The 17393-nt window shown below is 44.1% G+C and overlaps 2 protein-coding genes across 3 annotated transcripts; both read right to left on the reverse strand.

The window, feature by feature from the left end:
* Positions 1 to 257: 257 nt before the first annotated feature.
* Positions 258 to 1033, reverse strand: S100A12 (S100 calcium binding protein A12). The gene is given in 3 exon segments (XM_011928490.1): positions 258 to 410; positions 898 to 982; positions 984 to 1033. Coding segments are annotated over 3 exon segments (288 nt in total).
* Positions 1034 to 13591: 12558 nt separating this feature from the next.
* On the reverse strand, positions 13592 to 14747 carry S100A8 (S100 calcium binding protein A8). 2 transcript variants are annotated; one of them, XM_011928107.1, is made up of 3 exons: positions 14600 to 14747; positions 13954 to 14116; positions 13592 to 13803 (listed from the first exon to the last, which is right to left on the reverse strand). In XM_011928107.1, exons 2-3 carry the CDS (start codon positions 14092 to 14094, stop codon positions 13669 to 13671), a joined length of 276 nt encoding a protein of 91 aa, XP_011783497.1. In that variant the 5' UTR covers positions 14095 to 14116; positions 14600 to 14747; the 3' UTR covers positions 13592 to 13668. The 2 variants fall into 2 exon arrangements, with proteins under 2 accessions (XP_011783497.1, XP_011783498.1); XM_011928108.1 differs by lacking the exon at positions 14600 to 14747 and adding an exon at positions 14416 to 14535.
* Positions 14748 to 17393: the final 2646 nt, after the last annotated feature.

Raw genomic sequence — 17393 nt, forward strand, 5'->3', positions numbered from 1 at the left:
TTCAATAAATAAATAATTGGTTATCAAATGAACAAATGGAGCGGGAGTTCTAAGGGATCTAGATTAGGCTGCCAGAAGAGCAGGGGTAAGGTGTGATCAAGTCTGGGAACCACAGGCATGGAAAGAAAAAAGTGCACAGACACTATTCAGAACTTTTCATGAGTGTGTTTATTAACTCTCACTCCCCACAGGCAAGGCTGGGTTTTGGTGAGGGAAAGGAAAGGCCCTCATTGATGACATTGCTGGGTAAAAGGCCTTCAGAGAGCTACCCCCTCTTTGTGGGTATGGTCATGGGCAGCCTTCAGCACAATGGCTGACAGGGATATGAATTCCTGAAAGTCGACCTGTCCATCTTGATTAGCATCCAGGCCTTGGAATATTTTGTTAATGACAGCTTTGTCTCTGGTATTCTAGGAAAAAAGTATAACAGAGACCTTTAGATCAGAACCTACACACAAGACCCTTTCTTAGGCCTCTTATCCCTCAGAGCTCGAGTTAGGGAGGCCCAGGCACATTAACTCATTAGCCAACACTGTGTTGGAGAATCCAATGTAACAAAACAGAGGACACAATGGTCATGAACCACCCGGGAATTAACAAGTCTTGACCTGGAAGGTACTCTTCTGCTCACTCATTCAACCCCTCCCGTGCCCTGCCTCTCTCCATTTTACATATAAGGAAACAGACTCAGAGAGAGGAACTGAGTAGAGCCTTAAGTGAGTTATTAAGAGAGGGAAGCAAAGGCCCTCTCCCACAGCAGCGGGCAAAGCATCCTTTAGGAGCTCAAACTGGGGCCAACTCCACCCCAGTCATTGTCCCACCATCCTCTGCCAGGCCTTGCCACTCTCCTCAGTGCAGGGATGTGGGCAAGTTTGCAGTGAGAGGGGCATCACCTACCTTAATGGTGTTTGCAAGCTCCTTTGGCAGCAGCTACTTCAGCTAACCCTTAGAGAGGGTGTCAAAATGCCCCGTCCAAACTGAGATTGTGGAAGATATTGACAATTCCCTCCAGGTACTCTTCAAGTTTTGTCATCTTCCCAGCCTAACGTTAACCTTCAAGGAAACAAGGGAGATCTAGCGCCAGTTTCTCCCCCACCCCTCAACATCCACTCTCCCCTTTCTTTCTGAATCAAGGGCCTAAAGAAAGCATAACATCCTCCATATCTATTTGTGGTCTCTCTGCTCTGTTTGATCCGTGGTGAACTAACTTCTCACGTATGGATAGGATGGGGAGGAGAAAACATATAATACTGTCTGATGTCTAAAAGAATCAGCCTCAGTTGCCCATGTTCCATACCACCTCATCCACCGAGGAGTATAACTTGGAGAGTATTGCTTACTCAAGTGCCCTTGGGAAGGGTTCTGTGATTGGCCAAGCTGTTTGCTTTCCTCAGGTGATAGCACTATGGCCACATGTCCCCTGCAAATGGTCCATAGCTCACCCCTGTTTAGACATTCTTAAGTCATGGGACTAAGTCTACCTAGCACAAGAGCTGATCTACTTGGGTCCACAATGCAATGTCACCCCAGAGGTGCTCAGGCAAGTGGAGGGTTGTGGCTTCCAACACCTTGTGATTTCACTGCAGTCACTACCCTGTGGACCACCTAAGAACCCATCCAAGGAAAAGGCACTTACCCCTCAGTGCACAGGAATGTGGAGCTACAGCAAAAAGCCATCAGTGATGAAGGGCACTGAGCCAAGGAAGGTTTTATCATCAGTCCAGGCTTCATCTTTGCCCTTGGGTGAAGAAATCTCTGATTCATCTTGAGGCAATTTATGTAAAGTACTCTGTTGCTCAACAGAAGCTTCAAACCTGTGGCTTTGGCTGCCACAGGAGCAGCCCAGATTGTACCCAGCTCGAATTTTACCCTCCTGCTCAGCCTGAAACAAAATCACCCCCACCCCACCCATCCACACATGGGTGTCCTGCACGTTTTTTAGCGCTGAACCAGAGCCCAGCCTTCAGGTTTAGCTCTACTCCGCTTCTCCCTAATAAAAGACCAGGAGAACAAACTTTACAGCATGAGTGTCTTGTTTTAACAGATGAGGTTACCAGCTCCTTTTGGCAAATGGAATATCAACTTAAAGATCTGTATTCAGCTAAGGAGACAGGAAGGGAGACCTCCTCCTAAGTCATTCTGGGACGCAAAGCTCATCACTGAAGCAGAGAATAAATTTTCAAAAAAGATTCCAAGGTTTTCAAAAAAGGAGAAAGCAATACTACTATGCCTTCCCTTTGCGTTCCCAACACACTTTCCAACTTGGCTGTTACAAAGACCTAGAAAGCTGGAGTAGGGTAATCACTGTGTGTGAAGCAAGTTCGCCATGCCTGAGTTACTTTACCATGTTCCTGCGTTCAGTAAGGCAGAACATTCACGTGAGTTTTAGTAAAGCAACTTTATTATTCACTGAGAGGCAGCAAGGGACAACAGATGCCCAGGATTCATGGAGAGGTGGTCCTTCAAGACTCAGAAACCTGCCCAAAATGGATTAAGTCTCATCTGTACGTTACCCATGTCGCACCAAAGCTGAGGGACATCCAAAAGCACTCTGCCCTTGGTTTATGCCTAGAGGTCAATAAGATTGCTGAGCAGCCAAGGCCATGTGAGAACCTGTGCTGCCATCTACCCCCACAACCCAGATATCCCCCTTAGCAAAGCTAGTTCATTTCATGTGCCCACTGACCTCCCTGGATCTGGAGGTAAAAGTTTGTCTCTCAGATCCATGTGACACCTTGACTGACACAATCTCAGTGCAACGTTGTTGAGCCACTGACAGTATTTGTTTCACTAGGCCCAGGAGGACACCACCACAGCAGGATGATCAGGCCTGTGTAAATCAATGAAAGTGACCAAGGCGAGTCTCAATCATTTTAGGTTTATTTGGCCAAAGTTAAGGATGCGTGCCCAGGAGGTAGATCTATGCCTTTCTCCAAAGATTATTTTGAGGGCTTCAATATTTGAAGGAGAAACAGTGGATATTGGAGGAAGAGGAAGAAATACTTTTTAAATGTGCCAGTAGATAAGAGACAAGTGATTGCATCCTTTTGAGTCTTTGATCGATCTTTCATTGAATACACAATTTTCATGTGGGAGGGGAGTAGAGGAAATAGTCACTTATGCCTTCATCTGGCTCAGTGAATCTGCATTTTTACATAAGATCACAAAAATAGGGCAGAGGAAGCAATCAGATATGGATTTGTCTTGGGTGAGCAGAGGGATGACTTTATGTTCTGTCATTTTTCCCACACCTGTGAAGATAAGCTATCAATTACACTGTCAGGGTGAAATTCAATAGAACTGTTTTAGGGTAAGGATCTTGAGGCTCACAAGGAATTTCCTTGTGGGCAAATTGTAAGAATGGTATACGGCTTTTTATCTTTGTAGCTATCTTATTTAGAAACAAACCTCGGGGGGCAGGTTTGCATGACCCATTTCCCAGCTTGATATTTCCCTCTGGCTTAGTAAGTTAGGGGTCCTGAGATTTTTTTTCACATATGCCTGGAGAAGGGACTAGCCCAGGATCCCAATCATCCAGGCAAGAGGTTGCTAAAGGCAGATCACGAGATCAGGAGATCAAGACCATCCTGGCTAACATGGTGAAACCGATCTCTACTAAAAATACAAAAAATTAGCCAGGCATGGTGGCAGGTGCCTGTAGTCCCAGCCACTCAGGAGGCTGAGGCAGGAGAATGGCATGAACCCAGGAGGCGGAGTTTGCAGTCAGCCAAGATCTCGCCACTGCACTCCAGCCTGGGCAACAGAGCGAGACTCAAAAGAAAAAAAAGAAATCAAACAAGCAGGAACACAGCCTCACACACAAATATTAAACTCCAATGTAAATGGCCTAAACACTGCACTTAAAACACAAACAGTGGCAAATTCAATTTAACAAGACCAATAAGACCCATCCTTCTGCTGTCTTCAAGACACCTGTCTCACACGTAATGACACCTGTTGGTTCAAAGTAAAGGGATGGAGAAAGATTTATCATGCAAACGGAAAACAAAAAAGAGCAGAAGTTGCTATTCTTGAATCAGATCCAATAGACTTTAAGCCAACAGCAATAGAAAAGGATAAAGAAGGGCATTACGTAGGGATAAAGGGTTCTATTTAACAAGAAAATTTAACCATCTTAAATAAATACACACCCAACATTGGAGCACCCAGATTTATAAAACAAGTACTTCTGGATCCAAGAAAAGATTTTGGCAGCCACACAATAATAGCAGGGAACAACACCCCACTGACATCAGTAGACAGATCATCAAGGCAGAAAACTAACAAAGAAATTATGGACTTAAATTTGACAGTTGACCAATTAGACCTAATAGACATCTATAGAACAATGCATCCAACAACCATAGAATATACTATTTTCATCTGCACATGGAACATACTCTAAGATCAACCACATGCTCAGTCATAAGGTAAATCTCAATAAATTCAAAAAAAATCAAAATTATACCAAGAATCTTGGACCACAGTGTAATAAAAATAGAAATCAATACCAAGAGGAGCTCTCAAAACCACACAAATAAATGGAAACTAAACAACTTGCTCCTGACTTTTGGTTAAACAACAAAATTAAGGCAGAAGTCAAAAAATTCTTTGACACATACAAAAATAGAGACATAACACAACATATCAAAACATCTGGAATGTAGCAAAAGCAGTGTTAAGAGGGATTTTCTTTTTCATCTTGGTTGTGGGCAAATCTCATTTTAATTGCAAAAGACTTCATTCACAGCACATTCAATAATGAACCAACAGGAGAGCTGCCGACTTTTGAACATATGAATATATAAAAATCTCTTGCAATTTAGGTAGTCAAGATAATAAGCACATAAAAGCAAAGCAATCCTCATTTTTCTGAAGACTTTTACATTTTAAAAGGTGATTAGGCGTACTTGGAGTTCAAAGCAGTAGAATGTACTTTGCAGGGGAAGAAGCAGGAAAACATTTTCCATGTCATCAGGCAAATATACAACAAATATATCCCAATTTCACTTGATAAAGTCAGTTGGATGACTTCCTTGAACCAGGCTAGGGCGGAACACTCAGTAAAAGCGGGCCCTGGGTGGGGATGTGAATCCAGAAGAGGAGCACCAGGTCCCATGCAGCGCCAAACACATCCGTTCCACCCTCTGACACAGGCGAGGCACACTGTCCCATGACCCAGGACATGGTATGCAGGAGAACAGACATCATCAGGTGGTTACTGCTCCCACTGCCTGGTGCTTTCCAACGGTCTTAAGTCAGGCCATGGAGAAAATCCTTTACCACCAAATGCAAACTGTCATTGAACTTAAGTCAAAAAGGATGTTATGGAGGAAATTCTTGAAACATATACATAAGGACTTCTATTTACCTAATTAGAACAACGATTACACAATTGGCATTCCTGTTTTCATAAGGTTTTGTTCTCTACATTGGAATGGTTTAAGAAAAGCTGTCTATTTTTTTGTTTTATTTTACACTTTCAAAAGAGAGGGAACGGAGAGAAACGTGTGACTAATTGCCCAACTTTGGGGTCCCGCAGGTAGGAAAGCAGACTTCTCTGACTCTAAGTCCATCTAGATTTGGGGGAAGTTTCAATGCCTAAGGAAGGTTGGTGAAGCCCTTTATACCCCTAATCCTACAGAAAGTGTTCTACAGCGAATCTATCACAGTGTTCTAGCAAAGCACATGTTGAGGAAAACTACAGGTTTCAACTTAGCATCTAAATCAACATAGAAAAATCAGTAGCATTGCTATACACCAATAATATTCAAGCTGAGAACTGAATCAAAGATGCAATTCCATTTACAACAGTCACACAAAAAAATAGAATACCTAAGAAAACATCTAACCAGTGAGGTGAAAGACTTCTACAAGAAGAACTATAAAACACTGCTACAAGAAATCATAGATGACACAAACAAATGATAAAGCATTTCATGTTCATGGATTGGAAGAATTGTTATAGTTAATTTAATATGTCCACATTGCCCAAAGCAATCTATAGATTCAATGCTATTCCTATCAAATTACCAAGGTCATTTTTCAGACAACTTTACAAAACTAGTCTAAAATTCGTATAGAACCAAAAAGAGCACAAATAGCCAAAGCAATCTTAAGCAAAAAGAATATAACCAGAGGTACCACATTACCCAATTTCAAACTATACTACAAGACGATAGTAACCAAAACAGTATGGTATTTGCACAAAAATAGACACGTAGACCAATGGAACAGCATGGAGACCACTGAAATAAAGCCACTTACCTACAACCAATTGACCTTGAACAAGATTGGCAAAAATAAGCAATGGGGAAAGGAAATCTTATTCAATAAATGATGCTGGGGAAACTGGCTAACCATATGCAGAAGAATGAAACTGAACCCCTACCTCTCATCATATACAAAAATTAACTCAAGATGGATTAAAGACTTAAATGTTAAGACCTTAAACTATTAAAATCCTGGAAGAAAACCTAGGAAATACTCTTCTAGACATGTTCTAGGCAAAGAATTTATGATTAAGTCCTCAAAAGCAATGCAACCAAAAATGAAAATTGATATGGGACCTAATATCAAACTAAAAAGCTTCCACACAGTGAAAGAAACTAATAACAGAGTAAACAGATAATCTACATAATGGGAGAAAATATTCACAAACTATACATCTGACAAAAGGCTAATACCCAGAATCTACAAGGAACTCGAACAACTTAACAAGAAGAAAATAAATAACCCCATTAAAAAGTGGGCGCAGGACATGAACAGACATTTCTCAAAAAAGAAACACAAGTAGCCAACAAACGTATGCAAAAACTAATCATCAGGGAGATGTGAATCAAAACCACAATGAAATATCATCTCACAAGTCAGGATGACTATTATTTAAAAGTCAAAAAATAACAGATGTTGGCAAGGTTGGAGAAAAAAAAGGAATGGTTATACACTGTTAGTAGAAATGCAAATTAGTTCAGCAGTTTGGAGATTTGGTCAAAGAACTAAAAATAGAATTGCCATTCAACCCATCAATCCCATTACTGAGTATATACCCAAAGGAAAAGACACCTGCACTAGTATGTTTATCAAAGCACTATTCACATCAGCAAAGACATGGAACCTACCCAGGTACCTATCAATGGCAGTTGGATAAAGAAAAGATAGTACATACATGTCATGTACGTCAGTACTATGAAGCCGTAAGAAAGGACACGATCATGCCCTTTGCAGCAACATGGATGCAGCTGGAGGCCATTATGCTAAGTGAATTAATGTAGAAACAGAAAACCAAGTACCAGAAGTTTTCGCTTATAAGTGAGAGCTAAACACTGAGTATACACCGACATCAAGATGGGAGCGGTAGACACTGGGGATTCCAAAAGGAGGGAGGGCAGGAGGGGCACCAGGGTTGAAAAGTGACCTAACAGGTACTATGTTCATTATTTGGGCAATGAGGTCATTGGCAGCCCAAGCCTCAGCATCATGCAACATACCCATGTAACAAACCTGCACGTGTATACCCTGAATCTAAAATAATTTTTTTTTGCAAAGAGACCAAAGAAGGATCCTTCAGATGGCCTCACTGTTTGAAACCAAAGGGCTGGGTCTGCCTCTGGATCCCTTCCCCTGTCTGTACAATTCCTGAGGTGTTTACTCAGGTGTAGCAGGAGGTGTTGGCAACAACCAAAGGCCACTCTGCTCTGCCAGCAGATGATCAGAGGCTGTTCAGGTGTTCATCACCAGCTTAGCTAATGAATTCAGTGAGTTTCATTGGTCCTAAATAGCCCAGGTGGTAGCACTAGGTATCACTGACATAGTCAATGACAAGCTGGGTACCATTTTTCCCACGGTATGTACACCTATGCCAGGTAGGAGAATACAGACAGCAAAATGGAATCAGCTATCAAAATGCCTTCCTGGAAGTGTATCTCAGGCAACCCTACAATGTCAGAAGCCTTTCCAGCTTTTGCACAAACACTTGAGGACCCCAAATTCCAAAACAGCATGCTCTATTTGAGGGTGACAGGTATTCTGCAGTATACCACACAAAGGAATATTTTAGCCAGGGGAGCACATGTAACTCCGGTCAGGGAGCTGTCTTTATAAAAGTCTCTAGTTCAAGTGTACAAAGCCCATGTCAGATTTAGCCATGAGTTAGGTGGCAAGGTAAATTGTATGATGTGCCTACTTTCTGATACCATTGACAATGTTTAAAATCTGTCTGATTTTATGTCTATGTTCTAGGTAACCTGCACTGAGACCATCATTCTCCAATTAGAAACACTGATGGCTGTTGGGGCCCCAGTCAAATTGGTAACAGGCCACAGACGGACTATTCCAGCACGGAGGTGCCCTGAGTACATGGGTGGCTGATTCAGCAATGTTTTAGATCACAGGGGAATTTCCAAATCTCCTAAGACTGGAAGGAAAGCTCCTCCACCCAGAGAAGAAGACAGAATTGTTACTGGGGCAACCCCTAATAGTTTAGGGCAATCAAAATGCCAATCCTCTTGCTCTATACGTAGGGAGATCTTCCTTGCCTAGAGGATTGCTCATACCAGGAAAAAACTACCAATCCTTCAGGCCCTGAGGTGTGCCAGGTAAAGTTCTGGGCAAGGGCGAGCGACCCAAGAGAGAAGTTCATCTGGTACCTTCTCTCCCTGCTCCTCAATCTGGACCGCAGAGACCCTACAGGGGCTGAGGAGAAAGAGGCCAGGCAGTCAGGTGAGAAAGGGCTGTCCCATCCACACTCAGGGTGGAAACGGCTAGAAGAGACCACCTTCACGTTTTAATTAGGGTCTCTTGCTTGGAGACATGAGTTTCTGAGTCTCCTCATGTACAAAATGGAAATAGCAATTACCTCTCTCATAGGGTTGTTATGAGAAATGAGATAAGTTACCACAATGTCTTGAGCTAAAAAGCAAAATCATCAACAAAATCACGGGCGTGTGTCAAATTTTTGTTTCAATTCATTAATGAGAGAACCAGCAAGGAAGACTTTTTTGAACTGGTTTGAAGGATATTAATATGAAAGACAGAAAGTAATGTCTAAGATTCCTAATTTAGACACAAGACTAAATACAAGTCTTTTGACTTTTCATAGGGTGACAAAAACCATAACAGTTTTGGGTTTAATGTCTTGACCAGCCCTTAAAGCCATATTGCCCTAGCCAGCAGAGGTTAACTGTCTACTTCATCTGTTCTGGATTACTATCAAACATACTTTGCCGATTACTTTTATCGAAAGTGTCAGATGAGGACTAGTAGCAAGGACCTGCTTTTATTCAGACAGACTCTAGCATGAGGTCAAAAATATAAGCAATCACCAGTTTGCCTTTTTCCAGGTTTGAGATGATGTTTTTTTTCTTTCACACTGACACACAGCTGGAGCCCAGTAAGCATTGGTAGGATTTCCCTCCCCTTTTCAGTCCATTTGAGTTTAGACTGAATTCCCACCCCACCCCCACCCCACCCCCCCCGGCAGGAGGGCAGAAAATGGGCTGGATTCTGGACCCAATCAAAATTGTTCTGGTTCCCAAGTGGAGGGATAAATAGGAAAACCTTTTCCTTTGGAATCAGGCCTTTTACTCAGCCACTGTAGACGGACTGCCCAAGCCCAGATCCTCTCCATGCCTTTTAAGACTTTTGTCACAACCACTAGGAACACACCTGAAGTCCGGACCCTTAGGCGAAGAACTTGGGAGGAGAAGCAAGATTTCAGAGAGGTCATCCTTATAGGAACCAGAAATCATAGTGGCCGGATCTGCTTCAGTTGGTGAGCCAAGCTCTCCTTTGTGGGCTCAAATGTTACATGCGATTTCCTGCTAAACTACTTATTTCTAAACTTCCCACTCCCTTGTTCTTCTTTTGCAGCTGGGGAAACAGGAAGCAAAATCACCTTGCTCTGGGCCACGAGTCCTGTCTGATTCTGCCCAGTCAGTGGTTTCGGTAATGGGCACGATCTTGTTTGTAAATCATCATCTCCAAGCCTGCGTCTTCCAGGAAGCTTCCAAGGCCTGCCTCTCTCACTTCTCCTCTCCAGATGGCCAGTGACAGCTGTGCCACCTCCCCTGCCCAGCTGTGTACTCAAGAATCAACTGTTGACCCAATTCTTCACAACCAGTACCCATCACTTATGGTGAAACTCCAAAGAGCACTGTGGGCCACCTTCCTCTTCTGGTGGGCTCAGAAAAAGAAGACTTATTGGACTTTCAAGTGATGGCAGACAACTGAGAATAGTAACTCTCCCCAAAAGAATCCACTGACAGCAAGTCCAATAGTGCACTTTCAAGGTGAATCAAAGGCACTGGGAGAGGTTGCCCCTCACCACCCTGACACACACACACACACACACACACACACACCCCACCACCACCACCAATGTGGATATCTGAGAGGCGGAATCGGGTGCTCGCTCCTTTTGTGTACTCCTGTTATTATCTTTTCTTTTGTGAGGTCCCCTAAATGTTGAGTTGACCTGACATGTGGCTTGGTGAACCCTGAGACCTTTCCCACCTTTTTTAGCCTGGGCCACATTCAGGTCAGCTGCTCACCTTTAGACTATATATTGGAGAAAATTATAGCAAGATCACTGTGGTGTCTCTCAGAGCTCCATAATCTCCATTTCTGCAATGCTGAGTGTATTCCACACTCCTGACTTAAGTAGAAGCACTGGCGTGGGGGGATGCATAGATATCCTTCAGCAAAACTGAGAAGAAAGCAATTTAATGCCTAGGCCTTCCTCCTTGCCCCAGGAGAAGCCCATCTCCATATTCTGATGACTAGATTTTCTCATCCCATCTTAGATCCCAATCTTAACTTTCAACTGGCTGCCAACCATTTTCACTAATATGTTAGCTGATAACAAATAAAATTGGCTGGTAATTAAAACATCTGTGAATAAGGGCTTAAACTGTTACCTTTCCCTGCTCATTCACATTTTATATGATTAAGGTATACTACAAGAAAAAGCCCAGTGACCTGAACTGTGTGATCTTCAGCACTGGAAACCAGTTAATCTGAGTGGCATTTTGCTAGTGATAGGAAAAGGGTTTGCTCCTCCGGAAATCCTAGGGAATTGGTCACCTCCTCTTCTCCTCTTGGGCATGGAGCATGTCTAGCTTTTCCAAAGAACCCCTCCCCTCCACTCCCCCAGAGTTAGCTTCCTGTCTTCAGCCCGTGATCCTGGAGTTCCAAGCACAATAATTATCCCAGAAAGGATGGAAGGCTCCCTGCTGTATTTAGTAACTCTCCCTGCAAAGAATCAATTAACAGCAAGTCCAGCAGTGTACTTCCAAGGGGAATCAAAAGCACTGGGATTGATCGCACTCCCACCCTGACACACACACACAGGCCCCACCATACCCCACCGTAAGTGTGGGTAGCTTTTTCTCCCTTCTTCAGCCCATTTGAATTTAGACTGAATTCTGCCAGGCAGGAGGGCAGAAAATGGTCTGGGTTCTGGACCCAACCAAAATTGTTCTGGTTCCCAAGTGGAGGAATAAACAGGAAAATCTTTTCCATTGAAAGATTGTTCAGCCACTGTAGCCTGTGCTTAGGCAATGGCTGGGGCCCTTGTGTGGTGCAGAGGGACACCAAGTAGCCTCCATCTTCCAGGCCAGGGCGTATCCTCAGCTTCACAGAGTAGGAGAGCTGTGAAGGACTGTGGGCAGCAGGGTAGGAACTGGTTTAACGCTTGGCAACAACAAATGTCCCCACAAAGCATCCACGCACCCACCCAACATAACAACAGCAATAAAAATACTCCACCTTTTGGCCAGGTGTGGTGTGGATCACACCTGTAATCTCAGCACTTTGGGAGGCCAAGGTAGGAGGATCACTTGAGTCCAGGAGTTTGACACTAGCCTGGGCAACATAGCAAGTCTCCATCTCTACAAAAAAATAATTTAAAAATGAGCCAAGGGCAGTGGCTCATGCCAGTAGTCCCAGCTACTAAAGAGACTGAGCTGGGAGTATTACTTGAGCCCAGGTGTTCGAGGCTACAGTGAACCATGATCATGCCATTGTACTCTAGTGCAAGTGACAGAGCAAGACCCTGTGTCTCAAAAAAAAAAAAAAAGAGAGAGAGACAAAGAGAAATACTCTGCCTTTTATTACTAAAAGCCGGTAAGCAGAACAAGCGTTCTTAACCTTTTTGAGGTATTAGGCCTTTTTGAGACTCTGATAGAAGCCATGGAGGAACATTCTCAGTGCATGCACTTAAAATGATACACTCAACTTCAACGCAATTTCAGAGATGTATAGACAGACAAGTTAAGAACCCTGGTTTAGGCCGGGTGCAGTGGCTCAAGCCTGTAATCCCAGCACTTTGGGAGGCCGAGACGGGCAGATCACGAGGTCAGGAGATCGAGACCATCCTGGCTAACACAGTGAAACCCCGTCTCTACTAAAAAATACAAAAAAAAAAAAACTAGCCGGGCGAGGTGGCAGGCGCCTGTAGTCCCAGCTACTCGGGAGGCTGAGGCAGGAGAATGGCGTGAACCCGAAAGGCGGAGCTTGCAGTGAGCTGAGATCCGGCCACTGCACTCCAGTTTGGGCGACAGAGTGAGACTCCATCTCAAAAAAAAACAAAAAAAACAAAAAAAAAAAGAACCCTGGTTTAGTGATTCTGGTGACAGCTTCCTACCTTTCCACCCATCACTAACATCATTGCCCCAGCACCTAAGTGAGGACAACAGAAAATTCCCCACACCACAGCATGAAAATCCAGTTTGGGGTGACGTTCTTGTCAAAAGGTTCCCCTTCATTTTCTTCTTTTTTTAATGCACATCTCAGAGAAGAACTATTCATCTTCTGGCCTTCTCCTTGTACTAGGCCTTGGGAAGTTTTTTTTAGATGATTCTCTGATCACCAAAGCACAGAATCCCATAGGGCAGCATTTGAATAAACTATTCTTTGACTTAAGTTTTACTAATTTATTTTCCTATTTGCCTATTCCTTTATCATTTAATTGAGTTGGGAGCTTGGGAGTGGAGAGGGAGGAAAAATTTTCAAAATTCCCAAGGACAAACTACAGGTATGGGGACAGGTGTGGGGATTATCCTATTAATGGAAGACTCTAAACATTGTCCACCTACATCACACCACACACAGAATCAGCCTTTCCTTTTCTCGCTCTCTCTTTCTGTCTCTCTTTCACACACACACACATAGACACACACACATAACACATACACACACACACACACACACACACATCTATGTAGCTATCAACCTAATTTCCCAAGAGCCATATCTAAGACATTTAACTGGAAACTAAAATTTAGCTTAAAGAACAGTATCAGTTGTTCTTATACCACCCTGTTCCCAAATCCCCAATCCATTTCAGAACTACTAGTAAAATCATCAGCTATAGTGTCATGGACTTTTTGGAATCCTTAAGCCTCAAATCCAATGGCTCAAAATGGTGGAGCTGGAAGGGAGTGTGGGGTAGAGGCCAGATGAGGGGTAAAGCAGGAAAGGCTTGTGAGAGGTGGGATGGGGTAACATAGATTACTTTTTCTTCCTTTGGGTTTTCCAACCCTCCCTCCACACCGGGGAACCTCATCCCACAAAAGCACAAATGAGAGAGGCCTGAGGTATTGATGACTTTATTATTCTGCAAGTACACATCCAGGGGCCCAGCCCCTGGGCCCAGTAACTCAGCTACTCTTAGTGGCCTTCTTTGTGGCTTTCTTTGTGGGCTGCCACGCCCATCTTTATCACAAGTATGAGGAATTCCTGGAAGTTAATTGCGCCATCAGTGTTGATGTCCAACTCTTTGAACCAGGCATCTGCACCCTTTTTCTGTCAAGATTGAGGAGAAGAAGCCAGAGTTTAAAGATCTTAGAGACAACCGAGGCATGGCCATCTACAAAGGGCAGTAGGGAGGACCACTGACCCAGGGCAGCCCCAGGACCAGGTAGAGAGCCCCCACCACACCCAGCCCCTCCTCACCCTGATATACTGAGGACACTCGATCTCTAGCAATTTCTTCAGGTCGTCCTTGTAGACAGCATGGTAATTCCCCTTTATCAGGGAGTACTTGTGGTAGACCTGGATGATGGAGTCCAAGGCTTTCTCCAGATCGGTCAACATGATGCCCACGGACTTGCCCCACCTGAAAAACAGAACCCTCTTGGGAATCCCATGGCAGGGAGTTTGCATCTGCCCAGGGCAGTACTCAGTGGGTTCATGCCCCAAGCGATGGCCTTGTCCTGGCCTGCACTCTCCAAATAACCAAACCAGCAGATGGCTATGGCTCTGGTGGGAAGGGTGGGATGATAGGGATACAGGTGTGGGAAGGGGAAGGGTCCATTCACACAGAGGCATATGCACACACACGGGGCCTGTCGACTTTCCTTACCACTCCACCCTCTGCCCAAGAAAGGTCCAGCCTAGGAGACAGTGTGCCCTTACCCACTGGAAGGTGCTGGAGGATGCACTCCTTCCTTATCCCTGCTTCACTCCCCACCTACAGGAGTATCTTTGCTCCAGACCTCCCTGAGCTTTCTCTCTCTTCTCTCAGGAAGGCTGCTCCTCTTCCCTGACCCTCCCCAAGGGAAGCCCAAAGTGTGGGGCCAACCCAGACAGTCCCACTTACCAGGTCTTCTGAAAGACAGCAGACAACAGACATGCAGAGCTGAGAGGCAGCTCCCTTTTATAGCGGTTAGGCTTGGCCAGCTGCCCACAGCGTCAGGCCATCAGAGACAGCTGCTCCCTGCCAGAGTTGCTACAGTCTCTTGTTTCTCAACCAGGTGAATGTGGCAATCACTGCGCAGAATGAAAATTTTGGGTGGGGAGGTAGGAGAAGCGGAAAGAGGAAGGCATTTGCTAGGCAATAGTGCCCAGAAGGAAAAAGCAGGAAGTGGGGCTCTTTTTCTGGGCTACTGACATCCACTTGCTTGATCCACCAGATTCCCACTCCCATTCCCTCTCCACTATTGTGACTGCTAATCCCCTTCTTTGTTGGTCAGGCTATACATCCCTGAAACTGACTTGAAGTTGAATGCATCATTTTGAGTGCATGCACTCAATGAGAACATTCCTTCATGGCTTCCATCAGAGTTTTCAAGGGTCCAAAGACCGCAAAAGGGTTGAGAACACTTGTCCTGGCTGATGGCTTTTAGTAATGAAAACTATTGTTCTCATTACTAAAAACTAAAACTATTGTTGTTGTTCTTTTTGGTGGGTGGGTGTTTTGTGGGGAAACGTGTTGTTGCCAAGGGCTATATCCATTCCTACCCTGCTGTCTACACTCCTCCACAGCTCTCCTGTTCTGTGAAGCTGGGGATGGACCATGCCATGGGAGATGGAGGCTGCTTGGGGTCCCTCAGCACTGCACAAGGACCTAAGCCTTGGCATAAACACAGCAGGGAGCCTTTCACCCTCTCTCAGTTAATTATTGTGTCTGAGACCCCAGGATCACAGGCTGAAGAAAGGAAGCTAACTCTGAGGTAGTGGAGGAGAGGGGTTCTTTGGAGAAGCCAGACATGCTTCACGCCTAAGAGGAAAAGAGGAGGTGGCCAATTCCCCAGGATTTCAGGAGAAACAAATCCTCTCCCCACCACTAACAAAATGCCACTCAGATTAACTGGCTTCCAACTCTGAAGAATGTGGTGTGTTTCTGTTGTTACAAAGAAAATATTTGTAAAACAAATATCTGATAATGGATTAATATCCAGAATGTAAAAGAATCCCTACAACTCAACAACAAAAAAACAAACAAACCAATCAAAAAATGGGGAAAATACTCGAAATTAAGATATACAAATGGCCAATAAGCCCATGAAAATTACTAATCATTAGGAAACATGGAGCAGAACGACAATGAGATACCACCTGACACCCACCAGGATGACTACTACTTCTTTTAAAACCCAGAAAATAACAAATGTTGGCGAGGGCATAGAGAATCAGAAGCCGAATGCACTGTTGGTGGGAATGTAAAATAGTGCAGCTGTTATGGAAAACTGCAAGTTTGTTCCTCAAATAAATAAACACAGAATTACCACATGATCTAGTAATTCTGCTCCTGGGTATATATGCAAAAGAATTGAATGCAGGGATTCAAACAGATGCTTGTACATTCGTGTTCATAGCAGCATTATTCGCAAGAGCCGAAAGGTGAAAGCAACCCAAGTGTCCCTCAACAGATCAATGGATGAAGAAAATGTTTTGTGGGGACATGTGTTGTTGCCAAGGGCTAAATCCATTCCTACCCTGCTGCCCACACTCCTCCACAGCTCTCCTGTTCTGTGAAGCTGGGGATGCACCATGCCCTGGGAGATGGAGGCTTCTTGGGGTCCCTCTGCACTGCACAAGGGCCTGAGCCATTGCATAAACATACAGGGAGCCTTTCACCCTCCAAAATAAATCCAGCTCTCTCTGGATGTGAGCCACTGGGGACCCAGCACAGAGCCCAGCACACACGATAACAGCAGCCACAATCACTAATCAGAGCAAATCATGGCAAAATACTAGTTAACACTCACTGGGCATTTCCCACATCCAGGAACTATTCTAAGTGCTTACTTAGATTAGTTGCATTATTTGCATTGATCATTTAATTCTCACACTAATCCAATGACGTATGTACTATTATAATGCCCATTGTACAGATGAAGAAACTGAGCCCCACAGAGAGACTTAGTAATTCAGCGTATCAAATGATTGAGTGACTCATGATGTAATGTGACAGCATCCACTTACTATTCCTGCCTGTAATGTCTTTTGCCCCGGTAATGTCCTCCTCACCCTTCCTGATCCAGCTCAGGCATCATCTGCTCCAAGTCCATCCCTGATCTGCCTGCCTTCATGCCATCAGTGCAGAGTTAATTCTTCCCTCCTCCACACTACCCAAATCCTTACCCATCACAGCATTTCCCTGCTACGTTATGATTCGTTTGTTTATTGTCTGCCTTTACTTTGGGACCAGGAGACCATTTAGAAAAGAAATCACATTTCTTTTCACAACCCTAGGGCCTGGCACCTACTAAGTGTTCAATTAATAGTTATTGAGGGGATAAATGAATACAAAATTAAGTTTGGCCTTTCCCTTATCCAAGGCAGAAATTCTCTTTATCACACTCAGTCATCTTAAATCATTTCTGGAAGAAGGCAGGGTATAAATTCATCAACCAAATGCAGTCTAACTTCCTTGACAAAAGGTGAATCAAGCTCTTATAGGAAAACAACATTTCTGACAGGACAAGTTTTCAACCAAGGATCCACCCTTGGTTAATACCTATTATTCACCACGTACTATCCTATGTGACCTGGCCTAACAGACCTGCCTCAAAGCACCACATCATATTTTCAAAGTAGTTTGCATCCACTGACTCATTTGATATTCCCAGCAACCTTGTGATGTGGACATTACAAGTATAATTATCCCT

The sequence above is a fragment of the Colobus angolensis genome, unplaced genomic scaffold, assembly GCF_000951035.1.
Source record: "Colobus angolensis palliatus isolate OR3802 unplaced genomic scaffold, Cang.pa_1.0 Scaffold77, whole genome shotgun sequence".
NCBI lineage: Eukaryota > Metazoa > Chordata > Mammalia > Primates > Cercopithecidae > Colobus > Colobus angolensis.

What these genes read in the sequence shown, in the direction of transcription:
- S100A8 (XM_011928107.1), bottom strand. Translation starts at nt 14,094, where the DNA reads ATGTTGACCGATCTGGAGAAAGCCTTGGACTCCATCATCCAGGTCTAC. An exon ending in AGTGTCCTCAGTATATCAGG is followed by an intron (nt 13,804 to 13,953) that starts GTGAGGAGGGGC and finishes CAATCTTGACAG; the next exon opens with AAAAAGGGTGCAGATGCCTG.